This window comes from Thunnus thynnus, chromosome 20 (assembly GCF_963924715.1).
Source record: "Thunnus thynnus chromosome 20, fThuThy2.1, whole genome shotgun sequence".
NCBI lineage: Eukaryota > Metazoa > Chordata > Actinopteri > Scombriformes > Scombridae > Thunnus > Thunnus thynnus.
The window spans coordinates 15,460,829-15,480,220 of record NC_089536.1 but is presented as its reverse complement, the minus strand read 5'-3'; the positions used below and the strand labels follow the sequence as shown (position 1 = coordinate 15,480,220).

The 19,392-nt window shown below is 39.5% G+C and overlaps 1 protein-coding gene across 3 annotated transcripts in view; it reads right to left on the bottom strand.

The window, feature by feature from the left end:
• LOC137172332 (double C2-like domain-containing protein alpha) overlaps positions 1-6,659 on the bottom strand; it is a 32,955-nt gene extending 26,296 nt beyond the window's left edge. Inside the window, exons 1-2 of one of the 3 annotated variants that reach the window (XR_010924946.1) lie at positions 6,057-6,659; positions 1,138-1,499 (exon numbers count right to left, since the gene is read on the bottom strand). Coding sequence is in view for 2 of the 3 variants with exons in the window: in XM_067576714.1 (XP_067432815.1) it covers positions 1,138-1,499; positions 6,057-6,088 (394 nt within the window). In the remaining variant the exon portion in view is untranslated. The remainder of the gene's footprint in view (positions 1-1,137; positions 1,500-6,056) is intronic. The other 2 variants (XM_067576714.1, XM_067576715.1) reach the window with 2 other exon arrangements.
• Positions 6,660-19,392: the final 12,733 nt, after the last annotated feature.

Sequence of the window (19,392 nt, the reverse complement as noted above, 5' to 3'; positions counted from 1 at the left end):
ACACTGAGGATGGTGGTGTTATGTGTTCATGATGCAGCATACACAACAGAGTTATGTTGCTGACACAGTAGTGATCACTAGTCATCAAGCTTACATAGAAGTCCCTGACCTGAACTCTGTCTCTAATCATCTTGGCACAGTATGCTTGTCAAACACTGGAGACAGTGTGTATTGGACTTTAATTAGAGCAATAGTTGATGTCTGGCTAACAAACTTACTAACTACCATAGTAACCTACAGTTATTTCCAAAGGAAAAGGGCATATGATCAGCTAACTACATGATTTTGGGGTCACACATTGCTTTACTTGTTCAAGACTGGAACATCCATTATGTGGGTGCCAAGATGCTAGTAAATGAGAGTTTAGAGTAACATTAATGATAGCAGCTCTATCCTTCTCTTTATTTGGTTTGGGAAAGTTTACACTTTCACAACTCCGGCAAAAAGTACATAAGATAGTGTTACGTTGGCCAAACTCATTGGTTATTACTCATTCTCAAAACTTTTCTCTTGTAAAAGTGAAGTATACTATTTGAAAATGCAAACAATAAAGCATCTAGCTACTGCGTTGCTCTTACAGGTATGTTTTCGACAGTTGTAGCTCACACTGCTGCTCTTCTACATGGATCATCATCCAGTAAGAATGCTAACTTTTTGCCTGGGACGTGTAGCATTAGGTTTAGCCTCAATCTTAATTATATCATGTACGTAACTATAAAGTGCATATTTAAGACCCTTCTTACATAGTTCTAATTTTAAAATGAATCAGCTGGCGTTTAAGTTCTTCAACATGATTAGAAATGTTTTAAAAAGTTGTCATTTCACCCATTTCAGTCCACGGTCATCAGCTAGAAATGAGAAGCTGCATTTGTTAACTTCTGCGTGAAATCGAAGTCTCATTTTTTAAAAACTACTAACATTTTCAAATGCTAAATCTGACATTTCATTGTAAACTGTATATGTGCTGTGTGATAATAAAATACTGTGGCTACAGTAAAGGTAGTTGGGCTTAGTGAATGGTCAGTGTTGATTTGTTTTTTAAGTATTTTATCCCAAATCCACATCAATGTTGACTTAATTTATAATTTCGCTCAAGCAGCTCCAGTGAAACCAAGTCATCACTTTCAGGTGACTCACTGTTATCATCGCTGTCACAGCTGTCGATCTCGATGGAGGTGTCCATGCTGCTCATGGCTGACAGTGAACCCCCTCCGCCCGCCGCCCCTGGTAACAGCGGTGACAACAGGCCGCTGCTTCCTCCACCTCCTCCTCCACCTCCAGTGGCCCCTCCGCCTTGGCTTGTGCTGCCGGGGCTAAGTGTGGTGGGAGCCCCCGGCTGATTGGGCGAGAGTGGCTCCGAGAAGGAGGAAGTGGGTGAGAGGCGGGGGAAGTAGGCAGAGATTTGACGGATGGGGCGGATGGGGCCCGGACAGACGTCGATGGCCATGTGCTCCTGGATGGAGATGCCTAGACGCTTTCCTTTTCGCACAGTCATGGGGCTGAAGGTAAAGACACAGAAAGGGAACGAGTGAGGAATAGTTTGATTTTTAGAAATCTATGACTTTTCAGCGATACAACAACAGAATTTTCAGAATGCATTCAGCCAAAGGAAGAGTGAGAACACTGATCTACAGATATGAGCTGTTGTTCTCAATTTCTCTTCTATATTACCAAGCGAAACAAGGTGAGCTTAAGGTGTTCAGTGATAGATAGGATCTATTCCTGTGTCTGGCCATCTCTGAGATATCGTCACACATAATAAGGAGTTTCACGTTTGCTATATAGATGAGAAGAAGGACTTGTGATAGGAAGCTTTTATCTCAAACTGCTCTCACACTGAAAACTCCTTCATCATAATTAGAACTCCTTTTTTTTTAGAAGAAAGGCATTACTAATAAGATGACAAAATTCAGCAGAGAGGTTGCGCACAAATTTGCATTTCAATTGAATACTTCTGAATGAACGCAAACCTATTAGGGGGGATAAAGGATGATGTACAATAGGGTTCTCCACCGAATCCCAATCATTCTTGATGAAATTGTAGAGTGTGTAAGCAGCCCAGGCATGCATGTTATCTAAAGTACTTAACAATCCTCCATAGGCAGACAGGTAATTATGGGATGAAGTCTTTACAGGGTGGAACACTCTCCAGTACACTTGCATGAAGAGTCCTGATGATTATATAAAGTTGTGGTAGCAGGGAGTGGAGTGACCACAAGGCTGATGTGTCTGGCCTCTTCCCAAAATAAAAAAGAGGGGGTTGGAATACAAATATATATATATATATATATATAAATATATTTCTCACAGCTTGTTTTCTAAAGACAGTTGGCCTTGAGGGGGCGTTATGTCCTCAATACTGAACAAACCCCCAACCCCACCCCCGCTGGACTTCCTACTGCTCTCTCTGTATTAATCGTTTGAAACTGAGAAGATAAATTATGCACTGTAAATATTGTTTTTTGCACCTGTTCTGTGTTTTTTGTAAATGGCTGAGTTGAAGGTCTGTGAAGTTTAGAGATGGCAAAATGAAAAGGGTCAACACAACTCAGAAAGGTAGGTTTTAATGTAGCTGCAGGTCTTAGATCATGCTCTCTTCTAATGACTGTAGTAACCTTATGCGCTGCGTTTGTCCCATTTCCAGTTTTGTCTCCTAACTTCCAGTTGCTATCGCTGATATAGGAAATACAGGTCAACAGTCATGGCCCTCGTCAGTACACACAGCTTACAATACATTTCCCAAGGCTGGGAATACACGTCAACATCACTGAGGAGGTCACGTGACCTGACACCACCATATCCACCACAGATATCAGATTAAAAAGATGATCTTTGGAGCAAAGTTATGTTCAGATTATAACTAATTCAAGTAGCAACAGTGTTGTACATGTTGCTTGATGTTTCTATGATGAAAAATTAAGCTCTGATTATTTATTTATGGTTTATTTGATAAAGACAGACACGGCGTACATAGACAAACTGAGAATGATGCAAGTATCATAGTGTTTATAGTGGATGCGAATTTGCAACACCCGTTCCTAGAAGGTCTTTTGTGAAAATAAGTAATTAAAACAGTGAGGTAAAGAAAAAATGTACACTGAGAACAACAAGATACAATAAAGCACAAGGTAATGTTTAATTTACCAGCATGATGATGCAGGTTATTTAGTCATTAACAATATTTGCATGTACCCAGATAATTTTTGCTTTGTTGGTCTGGAAACTGAGTTATCAATATTAATTAAAACACACCAAAATATATAATGTATATTTAAAAAAAACTATCATTTAAAATAATGAGCTTGTTCCACATTAAGAAGTCCATAACTGTGCAGTGTTATAGAGTAATTAACCAGATGAATCTCCACTTTGTACTCTGTGTTTTGGATGAAGAAATATTCCATTGGCATGTGTTTTGAACAGCCACACTAACATTATACTAAAATACTAACATTTTCTGACCAGTTGACATCTAAATCAACACCACAATGTAAATTGCAGATGATGTTTGTCAGATAGTTGTAGAACAAAATCTCTCATTTTCTTCAAGCTCTGTCAGCCCTTCACTCTGTATTTGCTTTTGTGAAACCAGTGAGATATTTTCTAAAACGTCCGAGCATTTTCTTGTTGCTTGAAATGCATATGGTTCGTCAAAACTACAGCTATTCCAGATTTCCCGCTGGTGTGATCAAGACCATTAAACAGATTAATTTCAGACCCTTCAGTCACCAGGAACACGGTCAATATGAGCAATGACGCCCTGGCAGAAAGTGGCTCTCAAATCGTTGCCTCTGACTGTTGACCTTCAGCAGAATTGCAGTGAGCGAGGGTCATTTGTCATGTATGGTCCGGTCTCTCTGCTGTGAGCAGAACAGTGGGTGATGCGCAACACAGTTTATCCAGCTTTTCCTTGGCTGGGGATGAAACAAACTCATGAAACATGCTGCAGTATGCCAGCCGGCAAACTTCCTCGACTCGTTTCACTGAAAGGATTTTGACACTCCACTGGCTCTGGAATGTAAAATGATGCACATCTTGCCAAGCAGCAGCAGCCATTTTGGTCTCTCTATGGACCATAATAACACAATTGATGACTTCGACGGCCAGAGAAACTGGCCAGAGTTCATCACTGCTCAATTAAGTAGCACAGCGAAGTCTGAAATAAACCTCAGAGTCCTGCTCTTGAAGACGAGATACTGAACTTCTTGTTAAAACCTCAGTTTTTCAAAAATGAGGTGGACAAATGTAGCGAGAAGATAAATTATGCGAGAGATTAAGGAGAAGGTGAAAACAAGTAAATGAAACTCTCAGTGATGATGATGATGATTATGGCCAGAATTGATTGAAAGATTAATTAACTTGGATGAACAGATAAAGATGATTGTCCTTATGAGTAATATATAATCCCTCGTAGCAAGTCACACACACACACACACACATCTACAAATATAACAGTACGTTCACACAAGCATATCAGCAAACACACTTCCATCACTTCATTAATTCATCTCGTCTCACACGTGCACCATACACACACACCATGCAGCTGTTGCTGGTTTGTGAGCGGGTGTCTGTTGATATAATGTGCGCAGTCAGTCGCCTCCCAGTCCTGGCAGATGTGGCCGTAAGCCGGAGCAGCCCGAGCAGCAGCAGCAGCAGCAGCAGCAGCAGCAGCAGCAGTAGTGGCAGCAGCAGAAGCAGAAGCAGAAGCACACGTACAGCCGGGAGGCCTGGTGGCTCACAGCTTGCGGGGAAGCAGAAGCTCGCAGGGAGCTCATGATTGATCGCTCTCATGATGCCAGCTGGAATCTCTCTCTCATCTTCTCTTTTCATCATCATCTTGCTGCTGAGAAGTGTCACAATGCATACTCCGAGTAATAAGGCGCAGATTTCATCTCACACTTGACAGGTTTTAACGCGCCAAAGCTCATTTACATACATGACTGTTAGCGTTAGAGCACATGGAGGGACTAGTTTACATAATTCCTATACGCCTATAAGATAATGGTCCAACTTGTCTACATCTACATACAACAACAGCCCTGTAGCTGTTTGTTATGCAACCACATACAGTTCTGTATATCATTTATGGCCCCATTGTATATTTATTTGTGAAGATACATATGCTTCCAGCTTCCAGAGGGAGGAATGAAGCTGCCAGAAGCCAGGAGTCAGGAATATCTTTGAAAACTGCAACATGCGACCTCCCCTCCTCCTCCTCTTTTAGCTCCTTCACTTTAAATTAGACTCATATCACAGGCATGGACGCTCTATTCCTCCACCCCTCTCCTTTACCTTCTCATCTCCACCTTTGAAATCCACCTCTTCTTCTTCTCCCCTCTTTATCTCTCTCATCTCTCTCCATCAGACACTATTATTCCACCTGTAGGTATGTGAGGATCTCTCGCCGTCTCTTCGCTCAGCTGGTTTTCTTCTTCTTCTCTTGTGTCCTACATACAATAGGCCCCTGCGGCGGGCTCCGTTCACCTTTAAATAACAAGCTGCTGGCTGACAGGCAGATGGTATAGTACAGCGCTGCACACTGTAGCTACTCATTAGAGCTCGATAGTCAGCACATCATTTATAGCTAACCACAGTGACAGTGAGCCTTGTCAATTAGAGCCAAGTTATTTTCAGACAGCAAGGGATGAGTAAACTTCAATGTGTGTGTGTCAGAGTGTTTTATGAGTCAGTGCATGTTAGAAGGTGTGATAGAAAAGTAAAGGAGTAGGTGAAAAGACACAAACACCAACTGCCACATGTTGCACCTGCCTGCTGTGTGAGAATGATGCACAATAAATGCACCTACATTTCTCGATTAACATGAAAAATCACACATACATCAACCAAACACACAGACAAGTAAAGTGAAGATGTAGATGGAGAATGTGAGAGAAGGAAATAAAAATTTTTTTAACAAAAATGTGAAATATGAAGATAATTTCATGTAGGCAGATGAGAAAAGAAGAAAAAAAAAACACATTTTTAAACTAAAATGAATATTTCTAGCCCTGTCAGCATTTCAAAAAAAAAAAAAAATAAAAATGTTGACTTACCTTACTGATAGCTCAAGTGTGAAACTCCTCATAAAAAAAGAGGGGATTCCAGTGCGGAGAGGAGAGGGAGACTAACAGGTGGCGAAGAGAGGAGCAGATAGTAGAGAGAGAGAGAGAGAGAGAGAGAGAGAAAGAGAGGGAGAGCAGGAGTGAGCAAGCTCCACGTTTATCATTAAAAATTAAATGCACGGATAGTTCAAGTTGAGATGAAAATGAGGAGCAGAGGGGAGACAGGAGAGAGAGGGGAGACGGGAGAAGAGGGAAAGCGGCATGCTGGAGGAGGAGAAGGAGGAGGATGGAGGATGGAGGGAGGGAGTGAAGAGGAAGAGAGAGGGGGAGAGAGAGAGAGAGAGAGAGAGAGAGGCAGCGGGGAGTTATTCCTTGACAGTCTGTTGTGCATGTGACTGTTTCGCCTCACTCCCTCATGCATCCCCCCACCATCATCACACACACTCAGACTTGTTTTTGTCACTTGGGAGGACTTGCATTCACTCCATCAGGACTTGATCTAACCTTAAAACACTACTCCGCTAATCTCCTATAACACTATCAGACTCATGGTGAGTCAAATCAATGCTGCAGAACCAGAGATATCTTTATTATTCCACGCATTCCTCTTCCTTGTCAAAACCTGGTGCCTACAGTTCAGTTGGAGATTCAGGTGGTTTATCTTAATCTCAGACCAACATTAGCTCTATGTGCAGCCATCTCATTCATTTGAATGGGAGGAGTGCATTGAAGGAGCAGGGATGCTGACGCAGGAGGCTGCTCTCAATTAAGTTGAACCAGGCTCAACTTTTACTGCAACGCAACATCCTGCAACGTCTTGCAAGTTGCTGCATTGGCCAATCACATACATGCAAGTGCACATTCCTGGTGTGAACGCAGTGTTTCTGTTGTTCACTTTGAATGTTGTGACAAAAGATAAAATAGTTGCCGCTGCGATAATATTCCTGAGTTGTAAAATCCTGTCTGTACATTATAAACTGCTGGGTGGTGTTTATGTGTCCGATAAATCTTTAAATGCATTAATGTGCAGCTCCACCAGGACTTCCTGGATTGTCTTTAATTGTCTCACTAGTACCTTAAACAACACAACCCCACCAACCAGTTTTTTTTAACACATGGCTGTTGTCGGCTTGAATGAAGCCTCATGCTAGATATGCCTAATGTATCCTTGAGCCACTATAGCCTCAAGTAGAGAAGACCTCACCCCACATTTTTTTCATTCAAGTCTTCAGCCCTAAACAGCGATTTATCAGATGACGCACAGCTCCCTTTGGAGTCATAAAAAGCTTTATGTGACTTTTTTCACATAGACTATCCTGTATTAATCCCCATAATCTGTAAATAGATTTTGATGTGTAAAATTGGGGGAGTTCCCCTTTAAAGGATAAAGCTGATGTTATTCTATATATTTATTTGTTTGATCAAATTCCATAAAAAGAGCAAAACCAACAATGAATTTACCCTACGAAGAAAGTACTGCCTGATAAAGCTTAATCGTCTGTGCCATATGTTCACATCATATTGTTTTGACTCTAATTGCGAGCAGCCGAGTGGGAAAAACAGTTCAAGTCAGCCTCCTACGCAGGTGTAATTCTGAGTCGAAGATATTGACTACCATAGCCTCCACTTGGCAAGAATTACAGATGTGTCAATAAGCCTGTGGCAAAATAGCAGCAAAGCCACCATTTCTTACAGATATGTCTAAATAAAATTCAATGTAACACTAATAGAATTGTTTAAGCTAATTTAAAAGGAGCCATAGGCCTACATTTGCTAATGAACTACTATATGATATTTATGTTATTTAAATGGTGTTGACTAACCTCTAGCAGTGCATTTTGAAATAATGTGAATACTCCCGAGTCAGAATAACAGGAGGTTTTCCTTTGCTTTCCATTCCACAGACATTGCATGAATGCAGCATTACATTAAAAACTATTTAAAATAACATAAATTTTCCTCCGTTTGAGAGGCAGTTACTAACTATTTCTTGGCAAACAAAAGCCAGACACAATGAGCTTTCCAAAATTTAGTCGTCACAGTGAGGTTGCTAGGTTTGGTAGCCACCATTGCACCAGAAACCAAACCTAAAACCTGAGCTCATCAACTTTATCTGGACACCTGTGCTGTAGACGGAGATGATTAGTATTCATTTTTACATTTCTCTTTTTGTACAGATTAAACAAAAAAAAGGTGTTATTTAGTGAGCCTTGTAAGTGTTGCTAGACATTTTTTTCATTTTGATCAGAGCCAGGCTGGCTGCCTCTATCTGCTTCCAGTCTTTATGCTAAGTTAAAGCTAGGCTAATCACCTCTCTGTACTTAATGCACAGTAATGAGAATGGTTACATGCCTTACCAAGGGTTTAAAAGTCTTAACCCTAAAATGTAATTGTTAACCTTGCAGGGACCTGGTTTTTCATAATTGAGAGCTGGGTCCCCATAATGTGACTGTGTCAAATAATTCATGTCCCCACAGTGTTAGTGAAGTAGCCACTCACACACACACACACACACAAACACACACACACACACACACACACATACACACACACAGCATGTCTTGTCAAATGCAGGCTTTGTGCTTTCTGTTTGAGAAAAAAATGTCTAAAAACATATGTCATCTCATTAAATCTCTCTGTCTCTCTGTTAAGTCTGAACTAATATATGGTGGCTAAATCTCTCAAACACACACACACACACACACACACACACACACACAGTCTCTTCAGTTCCTCCATATAATTAAGCTAATGGTTCTTGAGTCAGTGATAGACAAGGGGAAACATGCTATTTCCCTCTTGTGTCTATTGAAGGGACAAAATTGGTGTTCTCTCTGTCTCTTTCTGACTTGTCCTTCTTTTCTTTTAACCTCCTTTATTTCAGTTTCGAGTCCACACTCTCTGAAACTCTCTGTCTATCTAAAACAGGAGTCAAGAATCTGTCACACGGCACAGGCTGTTGAATAGACTTACTGGTGCTTTTTTTGTGTTATCTTCAAAAATTGCTTGATGTCTTTGTTCAGTGGTGTTCTTCATGTCTCTGCCTTCGTATGCCCCCTCTCCAGTTCCCTCTCTTTTTCTGTCGCACAAAGACGTACAAAGACACACACACACACACACACACACACACACACACACACATGTTGTGGTTCCATTAAATTGATGCTGTGGCACAGACATGCATGAATGCATTAACACAGCAATACGACGCACACAAGCCTCCAGAGAAAGATGACTCCCACGGCTTCATGCAAAAAGCTGATGCCACACACATTTACGCAATCACACACACACACACACACACACACATACTCAGACACACAAACACACTATAATTTTGAGCTTCAACTCTGTCAACCCTTCAATCCTCATATCACCTTTTCGGGCTTTATTCCACTTCCCTGCCTCTTCCCTCCCTCTTTGTCATATCTCTTCTCCTCTGCCTCGACGTCCTCCTGCTTATGAGGACTGAAAATCTCCTCATTATAAATGCATAGTCGTTATGTGCTCTCTCCACACCAATTATGTCGGGGACGGGTGCTGGCGCTTTGGTGAAAACAGCTGACCACAACAGAGTCCACAATAGATCTGACAAGAACAAATGACATCAGCGAACCAGTCGGCCTTCTTACACACATGACAAGACGACAAACACTGACAGAAGTAGTTTTTCAAACCAATTATAAAGTGAGTAAGTCACTTATACTGTACAGCTACACAGTTATGCCTTCTGTATAAAGAATAAACATATTGTACACAATCGTGGCCAATTTGAAATTATTATATATTTTCCTGTCATTGTACTTGTGCTTTTTGTTTTCTATTTGTTGGTTTATCACCTTTCATATATTTGTTATATTTAATTTAATGACAACACACATTACTGTCAATGACATTTCTTTAAACGTGCCTTTTGGGAAGATGTGTTCTGAAACCAGAGAAGTGACATTTGAAGAAATACAAACGAGGAACATTAAAGCACTGACATAACAACAACAGCAACAAAATTAGTATGTTCAAGCAAGAGGAGGAAGCAGCAAAACACTGATCAATCATCAATAATATAATAACACTGTTCATTATAAAACAGTATGATACAACAGAACACAAATTAGCAACACTGTTAACCCATTTTGCACACATTAGCCATGCAAAGCACCCTTAAGCAATAAGATGAATTATTAACATTAATAAAATGTTAATAGAAATAGTTTGAAAGTTATTTAAATGGTACTTTACTTTCACCCAGAGGAGTCATGCCTCCTCAAATATTTGAGATTAGATGGCTTTAGAAATTGTTAAATTCTATTTTCACATTGTTTTTACCTTGCCTCAATAATAAAGTGTATAAAAAGGTAACGTTTCTGTATTTTTTAAATTTGTATTCAACTCTGCCTGCTACACACAGACCCCCCCGCCCCCCCACACCTTTCTGTTGAGGCGTCTTGCTTCCTTCCAGCTAGAAAGCACGATGTGGCTGCAGTTGTGTTGACGGCAGTGTGACGCATGAATAACCAGCTAATCTCAGCTCATCGCATAAAAACAGTGTGACTTCAATGAATTTTTAAATTACTTCAAGCTTCAGCATTTTCCTTTTTAAAGTGACTTTAGTATCAGTGGTTTTAACCCACAATTAATTAACATTAGTGTTAGGTTGTTGTCCTTTGCTATTATTAGTGGCTAAATTATTGTTTTTGTCAAAGCAAATTTTCTGCACTGAAATGTGTCCTTCAAAAAAAGAAATAAAGAGATTTTTTACAAAGTCAATAGCTAAATACAGTCGTGTGAGTAAAAACAGTGGCTCTATGTTTGTGAGCTTTCTTTACTTGATGTTAAATAATCAGTAGCGCTGGCTTTAAAGCCTTTTCGCTTACATTTTCTTGTTCAAAATTGCAGTTAAATGCAATATAGTGTTAATAGGTGTCATTCAAATATAGTTCTAGGTAGTTATTGACACAGTAGAAGCCAACGCAGATAATTACTGGTGTTAATATTAACATTTGCATTATGCAACTGTTGACCCTCAAAAAATGTGACTGCATGATGCAAATACTAGAATATACACCCATACATACCCAAGTCATGCAAGGCAATCCATCTGGCAACAGGCACAGGACAAGTGAGTAGTAAGTTAGCAAACTGATAATAATGATAATACATAGGTGGTATATTATAGGAGGGTTCACATGTCTGAGTTTTCAGAAACCAGTTTTTTTTTTTACTTTGTGTAAAGGTGAGGTAAGTGGTACAGTTTCCACATATATATATGTGGTAAATAAGTACAATGAAGTTAAACTTTGTAGATAAAAGCTGTCATAATTATGTAAGGCAGAATAAACACTGTACACTATGTTCTTATACAGAGCTGAATATTTATGATTCCTACAGATTTTTCTAAGGTATAAAATGCATTTCCACTAATGCTGATATTATGCCAAGCATAGATGAGCAGAATAAAAGAAACAATCTGAAATCTCCAAGGTCCTCTTTTCTTTGACTTGCAGCCATGTGACTGAAGGTTGTTGTGTACCGATCTCAGAGAAAGGGCTCAAGCTTCTCACTGCACTCTGGTACACCAGCTCTTCAGTATTATCACTCTTTGAGAAGAGCTACCATGATGTACTGCATGATTCACTGGCCCATAATTGTGTGAAATTGAAATGCTAGCATTCTAAATGCGCCTTTATGTTGCAAATGAAAAGAGAAGCCTGTTAGTCACATTAAAATAAGAAATACAGCAGCTGTCGTGATGCCAGGAGTGCAACAGATAGTGCTGGAGAGTGGCAGGCAGGAGAGGAAACTGCATTCAAATGAAGACTTTAGGTGGAAGGTAGGTAGAAGAAGGAGGAGTGTCTGAAAAAGCATAAAAAAACACATTCATGACTCTAGAGCTGCTGTTTATTTAGTCTCTGGCCCTGTTCACATCTGCCATTAACATGCATCTTGGGTGGTCCAATCACATGTGGACAGCACTAAGCACATCTGTTCACACCTGGCATTAGAATGCATCATGTGTGTCGAGTGACCACTTGTAATCGGATCTCACTTCCCTGCTCTATATCCAAATAAACACATACATCATATACGTTTGCAAAGACCAAATGCGTTGTTGTTTTTAACCGGCGGGAGGCAGAAATGCAATGCCTAGCGTCTAGTCTGCTAGAAATTAAAAGAAGAAGAAGTAGTTTGCAAAGACCTTGGCACGCGTGCAAAATCAAAACTCTTTGACCCAAATGAAAATCAGGCAGCGTGTTACATTAAAGGGGACCTATTATGCTTTTCCTTACTTTCAGTTACTTATATATGTATATATATATATATATATATATATATAAATAATGTTACAATGTCGGATGTTAATATTAAACATGGCCACTCAGTTTCAAAAAGTTTTTGCTACTTTCAGCCCAAGCCAACTATGGCTCGTGATGGATTTCTTTATATGATCATCTGCTCCACTCACAGCACGCAAGTTCACTGCTCTGATAAACATTATGACATTTTTCCATTGTTTTGGGGGTAGTCACACCGAGCTATGACTCAAGTTGAGCTGGCACACTGTGATTGTGATTGTTTTTCCATTACACAGCACGGCAAAGTAAAATAAGTAGTTTGCCTGTTGGAGGTGTGCTGGTTGTCCTCAGCTCTTCATCAAACATCATCATCACTGTGGCTTGTACTATTCCTCCCTGCATTATTTCTAACTGTTTGTGAACAAATAGCTCTAAATATGTGGAGTCCAAAAAAATTAAAAAAAAATATAGAGCTGGAAATTAGCATAATAGGTCCCCTTTAATAAGTTGCTCTCATTGGCTTTTTATTCACGAAACTTTAATTGCACTTACTGTAAAGTAATGAGTGTAGTTGTCGCTGTCTGTCTCTCCTCTGCTCCGCTCCATGTGTGTGTGGAGCCAGAGGGGCTGAGTCCCGCCGTCAGTGAAACACAGAGAGCAGAGGAAAGAAACCTAGCGCAACCATAAATGACAGCAAAACGCAGTAGAGACTCTCACACTGAGCTGTAATGAAACGAGTGCACATAAATTAGGTAAATACATAGTCTCTACTGCGTTTTGCTGTCATTTATGGTCGCGCTAGGTTTCTCACCTCTGTTCTCTTGAGTGTCACAGAGGGCAGGGCTCAGCCCCTCCAGCTCCACACACACGGAGGGGAGCAGAGGAGAGACAGACAGCGGTGGAGACTACACTAATTATGCTACTGTAAGTGCAATAAAAGCTTTGCAAGTAGAAAGCCAGTAACAGTAATTTATTAATGTAATTCCCACAAAAGAGGGGGATGTGGGGGATGGGGGCAGATTTTAAGAAGAGGGCCTATTCGTCTGCAGAGTCAGACATAATTAATAAGCCTCACAAAAGTGGACTGCTGACATTTCCCGAAAAAGTAATAAGTTAGAGGGAGAATATCAGCAGCAGAGTATCCTGTTCAACACATAGTGACTTAGTTTAGGTGATTAATACAATTCAACAAAACTCTTCATACAATTTTTTCTTATCACTTGAGACGATCCAGTCAATATGTAATAAGATGATCTTTGTGAAGGACAAACACTAAAGGATAGTCCTGACTACCTGAGGAGCAGAGTTTGTTCCTTTCATCTAATGACTTGATAATCCAGAAAGATCCAGAGGAATCACAGGCTCGAGGCAAAAAATATACACGCTTTTGTTTTATTACTTCATAAGTCCAGTCAAGGTAGAGTGAAACAATAAATGGAAACTGCACAAAGTTTTAGCCCCAAGCATGTGCATTTCTGAACTGATCTAAATGAGCTTCGTATACCGCGTACAAAGCGTCTTTACTCACTGCAACCCATCCTGGGTGCTGTCCCAGTTACCTTTTCTATTTTTCCAACTCATCCCCTATGGAGCTTTTCATCAAGAGACAAGAGAGTCTCTGACTAAGGGAGACATTATTAGATGTCCACTGATGCAGGTGCAAATTGGTCCTGGAAGGAACAAACATAAAACATTTCTAAAAGCTTTTCTCTTCTAAGTGTGCTTTTGAAGGAGTTTTTTTTTTTTTTTCTTCTCAGGGAAAACATGTTTGCGTCGTGATAAACAGGCAGACAGTGAAGAGATGTGTGACGGTGGACAAGCGGCCTTGGTTGCCATATGGAGACAAACCGCTGGAACAGTCATGGAGGACTGAGAACAAGTTCACATGAGTGCATGACCGACTGTGACGTGTGCAGATGAGTGTACAGCAGCTTATGAGCCCTGCAGCCTAATGTGCACATGCACACAACAGGCATGTTCATACGTCTGTGTTCTTACATTTGCTCATGGTAAAGGGATGTCAATGCGTGTAGTATCTTTATGCGTGTAGTGTGTGTCTGTCAGCAGCTTCCTCTGCCTGTTGATATAATCATGTACCTAAAACTCTGTGCAGGGGATAGAGGACACAGCTAATTCAATCATGTACAGTAATATCTTACATGCAAGAGAAGAAAAGCTCCTCCATCTAATGACTTATTAGATAAAGTGTTATATTGGAAAAAAATCTGTTATCATTGAGATCGGTAATATACACAAACTGTTCGGCTGTGACAGATAAACTTTGTGGAAAAAGCAGGAATTAACATAACTTTATGGGTTGTTTCAGCTCACTGAATGTCTTTTTGAACTAAATGAGGAATTATAGAGGAGAAGCAGGCACTAAAGATAATTGCCATTGCCCACACTTAGCGGACAGTAACAGTTTCTTACCAAACCCAAATGACTGGAGTTTCAACTGTTACTTAGTCAGACATTGTTATCTATCACCATTACTGCATGTTCAATGGTGTAGAGCACTACTTGGAAAATAGATTTTGGTGTGTCATCACAAGACAAACCTGGAGGGTCACAATTAAAGTTGAAATGAAATTTGAATGCTCCTCATTTTCTCCAGGGAGCTATGAAATATAATGATACAACAGATGTAATGCATATTGCTTTGAATAGAAGTTAAAACCTTTTTAAACATATTTGTGGGCACTGAACTTTGAGCCTTTGGGGGGGCCATCAAGAGGCAACTACTACTACGGCTTGAGGCTGAAGCCAATGCGGAAGTACCTTAAAGTGCGATGCCAGTAGACTCCGATTCAAAACACATCAACTTCTCTCTAGAAATACTAAGTCAATAATTTTTTCCAACGAGTCATTATGGTATCAGTCACTAAAGTCGGGCCCTCTAGTAAGTGTGCTGGAGGTCATTTTGGAAATTATTGTTCTGTTAATAAGATTTGAAGACTTATAGTAGTTTTGATGTCTGCCATGTGGGCGCTGGTTGACAGCTGTGATTGACAGTTCGCTCTCCTGCTGCCACCAGGATTTGCACTGCGTCAGACTATTTCCGCAATATTGCAGCAAATTTGATGTTACTTGATTATGATACTTGCCCAGGGTGACGTCACACCTCTATATCTCGCTATCACATCTCTTTATACAGTCTATGGAGGGGCAGCAGTCTGATATTTAAGTTGCTAGAAGATGCATAACTTCTGTGGTGCTGATTGGAGCTCTTTGTTGCTGTAATAGCTTCTATATAAAATAGTTGTTTCCTCCTTATTCAATAAAGCTAGTGTTAGTTATGTATCATTAGTCATTTAAGACATCTGTCCCATGACAACATTGAACTTTTCTGAGGACACATCATGTTATCAGGATGAGTCATCATCAACTCCCACACAGAGTTGTGATGGCGCTGTCACATTTATTATATTATTTATTATGTTTATTATATTAATAAAACTTTTCTTCTTCCTGGAAATTACAATTTTGACCAAATAAGTACACACGTTAAAAACAAACACAATGATACTGTATATACACTGATTACTCAGCAAAAAATGTATTTCAGTTTTTATTGGGAAAGCTGGGAACCAAAAATATATATTTCTTCTCCTCAAAACTATGTTTCTGTTCTTCTGACACTTTTTTTTAACAAGTCCGTCTTCTTATGAAACACTTCTTAAAAATAAATACACTGTACAGCTTGAGAGGGGAAATTCACTTTGGTTGAACTGCTCATAACTCTTAGACATATTAAACCTGTGACAGGGGTCACACGAAGAAGTTGCTTCACTTTAAGGAGACACAAGCTGAAAAGGGTGGGATCCAGTGATTTTCTATCAAATGCTGGCAGCTTCAACAACTGCTCAGTTCTGGCTCAGTCTAACGTGAACAGACTACTCTGTGAGTTGACAGCATTATGTAATGGTAGAGTGACAAAAAGAAAGATAAATGTGGCAAACACATTACTGTGTTTTCATACTTTTACTTTTCTTTTCTGGTTCAAAGCAAACATATTGGGTAGAAATATGATGCAACCAAGCTCTCTTTCAATCACAGATAAAGGCTACATTTAAAAATATAGCTATAGATAGTGTCCCTGTTGGTGGCTGATTTCATCCAAAGAATATATTTTTCATCACAGATGGCCTCAAACTGCAGCTGTGGAAGTGTCAATGCCATGCTCTGTTAAAATTTAATATAGTCTCTGATGTTAAAGTAAAAATACTGTAAAATGAATATTTACAGTAATTTGCACATCACTTTTTCAATTCCTACGTCTCTTAAATCTCACAGCTTTGCATACATTCAGTTACAAAAATGCAAGCTGACAAGCTGTTATGTCAGCAATGTCTAAATCTGAGCTGAAGTGTAAAGTGCTGAAACGTTCTCTTAAAATGGGAGCATGGCATCGACTTGCTTTCTTTTTTTTTTTTCTCTTAAAAGTATACACATACAGCCTCAGGTGATGTGCAGCCAGCCACATTCAAAACTGAATTCTATTAAAAGTACATTGATATGCAAAAAGGCTTGAAAGGGCATTTGGAAAAGATTTCCAGTGCGGTGTCGGTTTGCAGTCTTTATAAAGTCATTGCACAGTCGGCTAAATAAGAAAAAAATACTGTTTTATTAGATATTTCGTATGAAAAGTGGCTTTCTGCCATGGCCAAAACAGCCTCTCAAACGGAGACCGTCTGTGCTTCAAGCTGTACCGTTTCACAGCAAAGTCACAAGTGAATATTGATTTAAAACTCTAAGTCAAGTGTTTTATAAACTTTTTGGCAGCGTCACACATATGTCACGGGTGATTTCGTATGTTTTAAATGACGTTCACATGGCAGGTTTCAACCCTGCAGCTTGCACTTCATGAGTGAATTATTTCATCAAAACAAATCATAGTGTAATACACTAACAGTGGCTTTGATCTGACCAACTTGAAGTTTTTATCCTGGGACTATAAATGATATATCTCTATGTGTATGACTTGAGATAAGAAAAGACACAGATTTTAACAGATTTCTATTTGAAGATCTAATCAGAGGGTGACATCTAGCCTAATGAGATTTCATATGGGAATATCAGATACATGCTAATTTTAGACCGAGGAAGTGAAAGACAGTGCGTTGTATAATGCACATGAAACAACTTGATTAATGGTCATTTACAAAATGCTGTTTTGACATGTGATGTCTGTTTTTTATTATTATTATTCGGCTGCTTTACCACATGACATAAGCTTGCTGCTGTAATCAGCAGTCTGTCAAAGTGTTTGAAAGTGAAAGTTAATGAATTATGAATCTGAGCAAGAGACAGAAATGGAGAACAGGAAACAGGGGAGAGAGGGAGTAAAAAGAAGAGAAACAGAGGGAAGACGGACGAGTTTGGAAGGAGGAGAAGAAGAAGAAGAGATGGGCTGTCAGATAAACATTTCTGAAGCCGCAAGTTATCGAGCTCATTTCACACAATTTAAATAGTATTTTTCTAATCTCCTGAAATCTCTGAAAGATGAGAATAAAAGAGGCTTTTACGAGAAAACAGTCAAATAATCAAATAATCTATAAAACGCATCACTGAGGAGACTAAAGTTATTCCAGCTCTGTTGAGATATTGATTTCACATATCAGACACACCTCCTTCACTCTCACAAACAGTTTTGAATTATCTTGGGGATTTAGGCAAGAATTATTGGGAGAAAAAATATGAGAATGCTGTGCCTTTGTTGAGAAGAGACAAGTCATTAATGTTAGGCGGTGTACTGTGAGATATTTACTCTGAAAACAATAACACATGAATATTCTAAACAGCCTTACAAATTCACGTTTAACTGCCAGGATTACCTTACAAATTACACAATCAGCATTTCTTTCCCTTCACTATTCATCATCATCCATTCATCTATAATTAACCAACTGTTAAATGTTAAACAACAACAATAAGTGTCTCATTTTAGGGTGAGCAAACAAGACAAATTGGAGGAGAATGAGATAAATGAAAACATTATCAAGTCTGGCCAAGCTCCCCAGTCTGAATTTTCCAGTCTAGGAGTAATGGCTCTTCAAAAAAACACCTGAATTAGGGCTGTCAGATGACAACCAAGTCAATTGATGCCTGGAACATTAACTTCAAGAGTGACCTTTCATTATCCAGTAGTGCACTTATGCTTTCATAGCAAAGCTCACAGGACAAATATCAGAATCAGACTGACATAAAGGACTGTGTATTCTAATAAAATTAGATTTATACGGATTTGAAAGAAGGTGGAAGGTATGACAACATTTTTTTTTTTTTTTTGTGTAGACACTATAAAAAACTTGTGGGAAGAAAAGTCAGAAATTAGATTTAAATTAGAGGATTTATATCACATTGGCTGTCTGTTAAATATAAGGCTACAGCCAGCAGCCAGTTAGCTTAGCTTAGCATAAAGACTTGAAGTGGGGGAAACAGCTAGCCTGGCTTCAAAGGTAACAGCATCCCACCAGCACCTCAAAAGATAACTAATTAACAGTGTTGTTACTTGAAAATTGTAATTAATTCCTCATTACACATTCCTCATTGCAAACATCATTACATTACACATTACATTACTTTTGTTACTCAGCTGTCAGCTCTGTCAAAGTTGCCTTTAAACAACTCAAATTCCTCCACACTCACACATTGCGTCTTTTGTATTTAACACATGTAGAAATAGAAAATGATGTGTTGTGGTTTATCAGACAGGTAGGAAACAGTTTAGAGGGACCATCAACAGCTAGTGTTAGCGTAGCCTTTGTGACTGCACACAGCACTCAAGAAGTCCAGACCTCAGCTGAATGATTCACACACCCTCTAAATCTGAACTAAACTAGCGTCAGGTGACTCCTGAATGTAGGCGTACCCGAAGCTAAAGCTGCCTTCAGATGATAAGAATTTACTCTTCGCTCACCATGAGGTAGGGCACAGAGCATAGTGCAGACACTTGGTGCAGAGCATGGTTGTATTATAAGAGCTGGATACTGGACCGAAAACGGCACCTATTCAGTCCAGTAAGAACTGCTCAC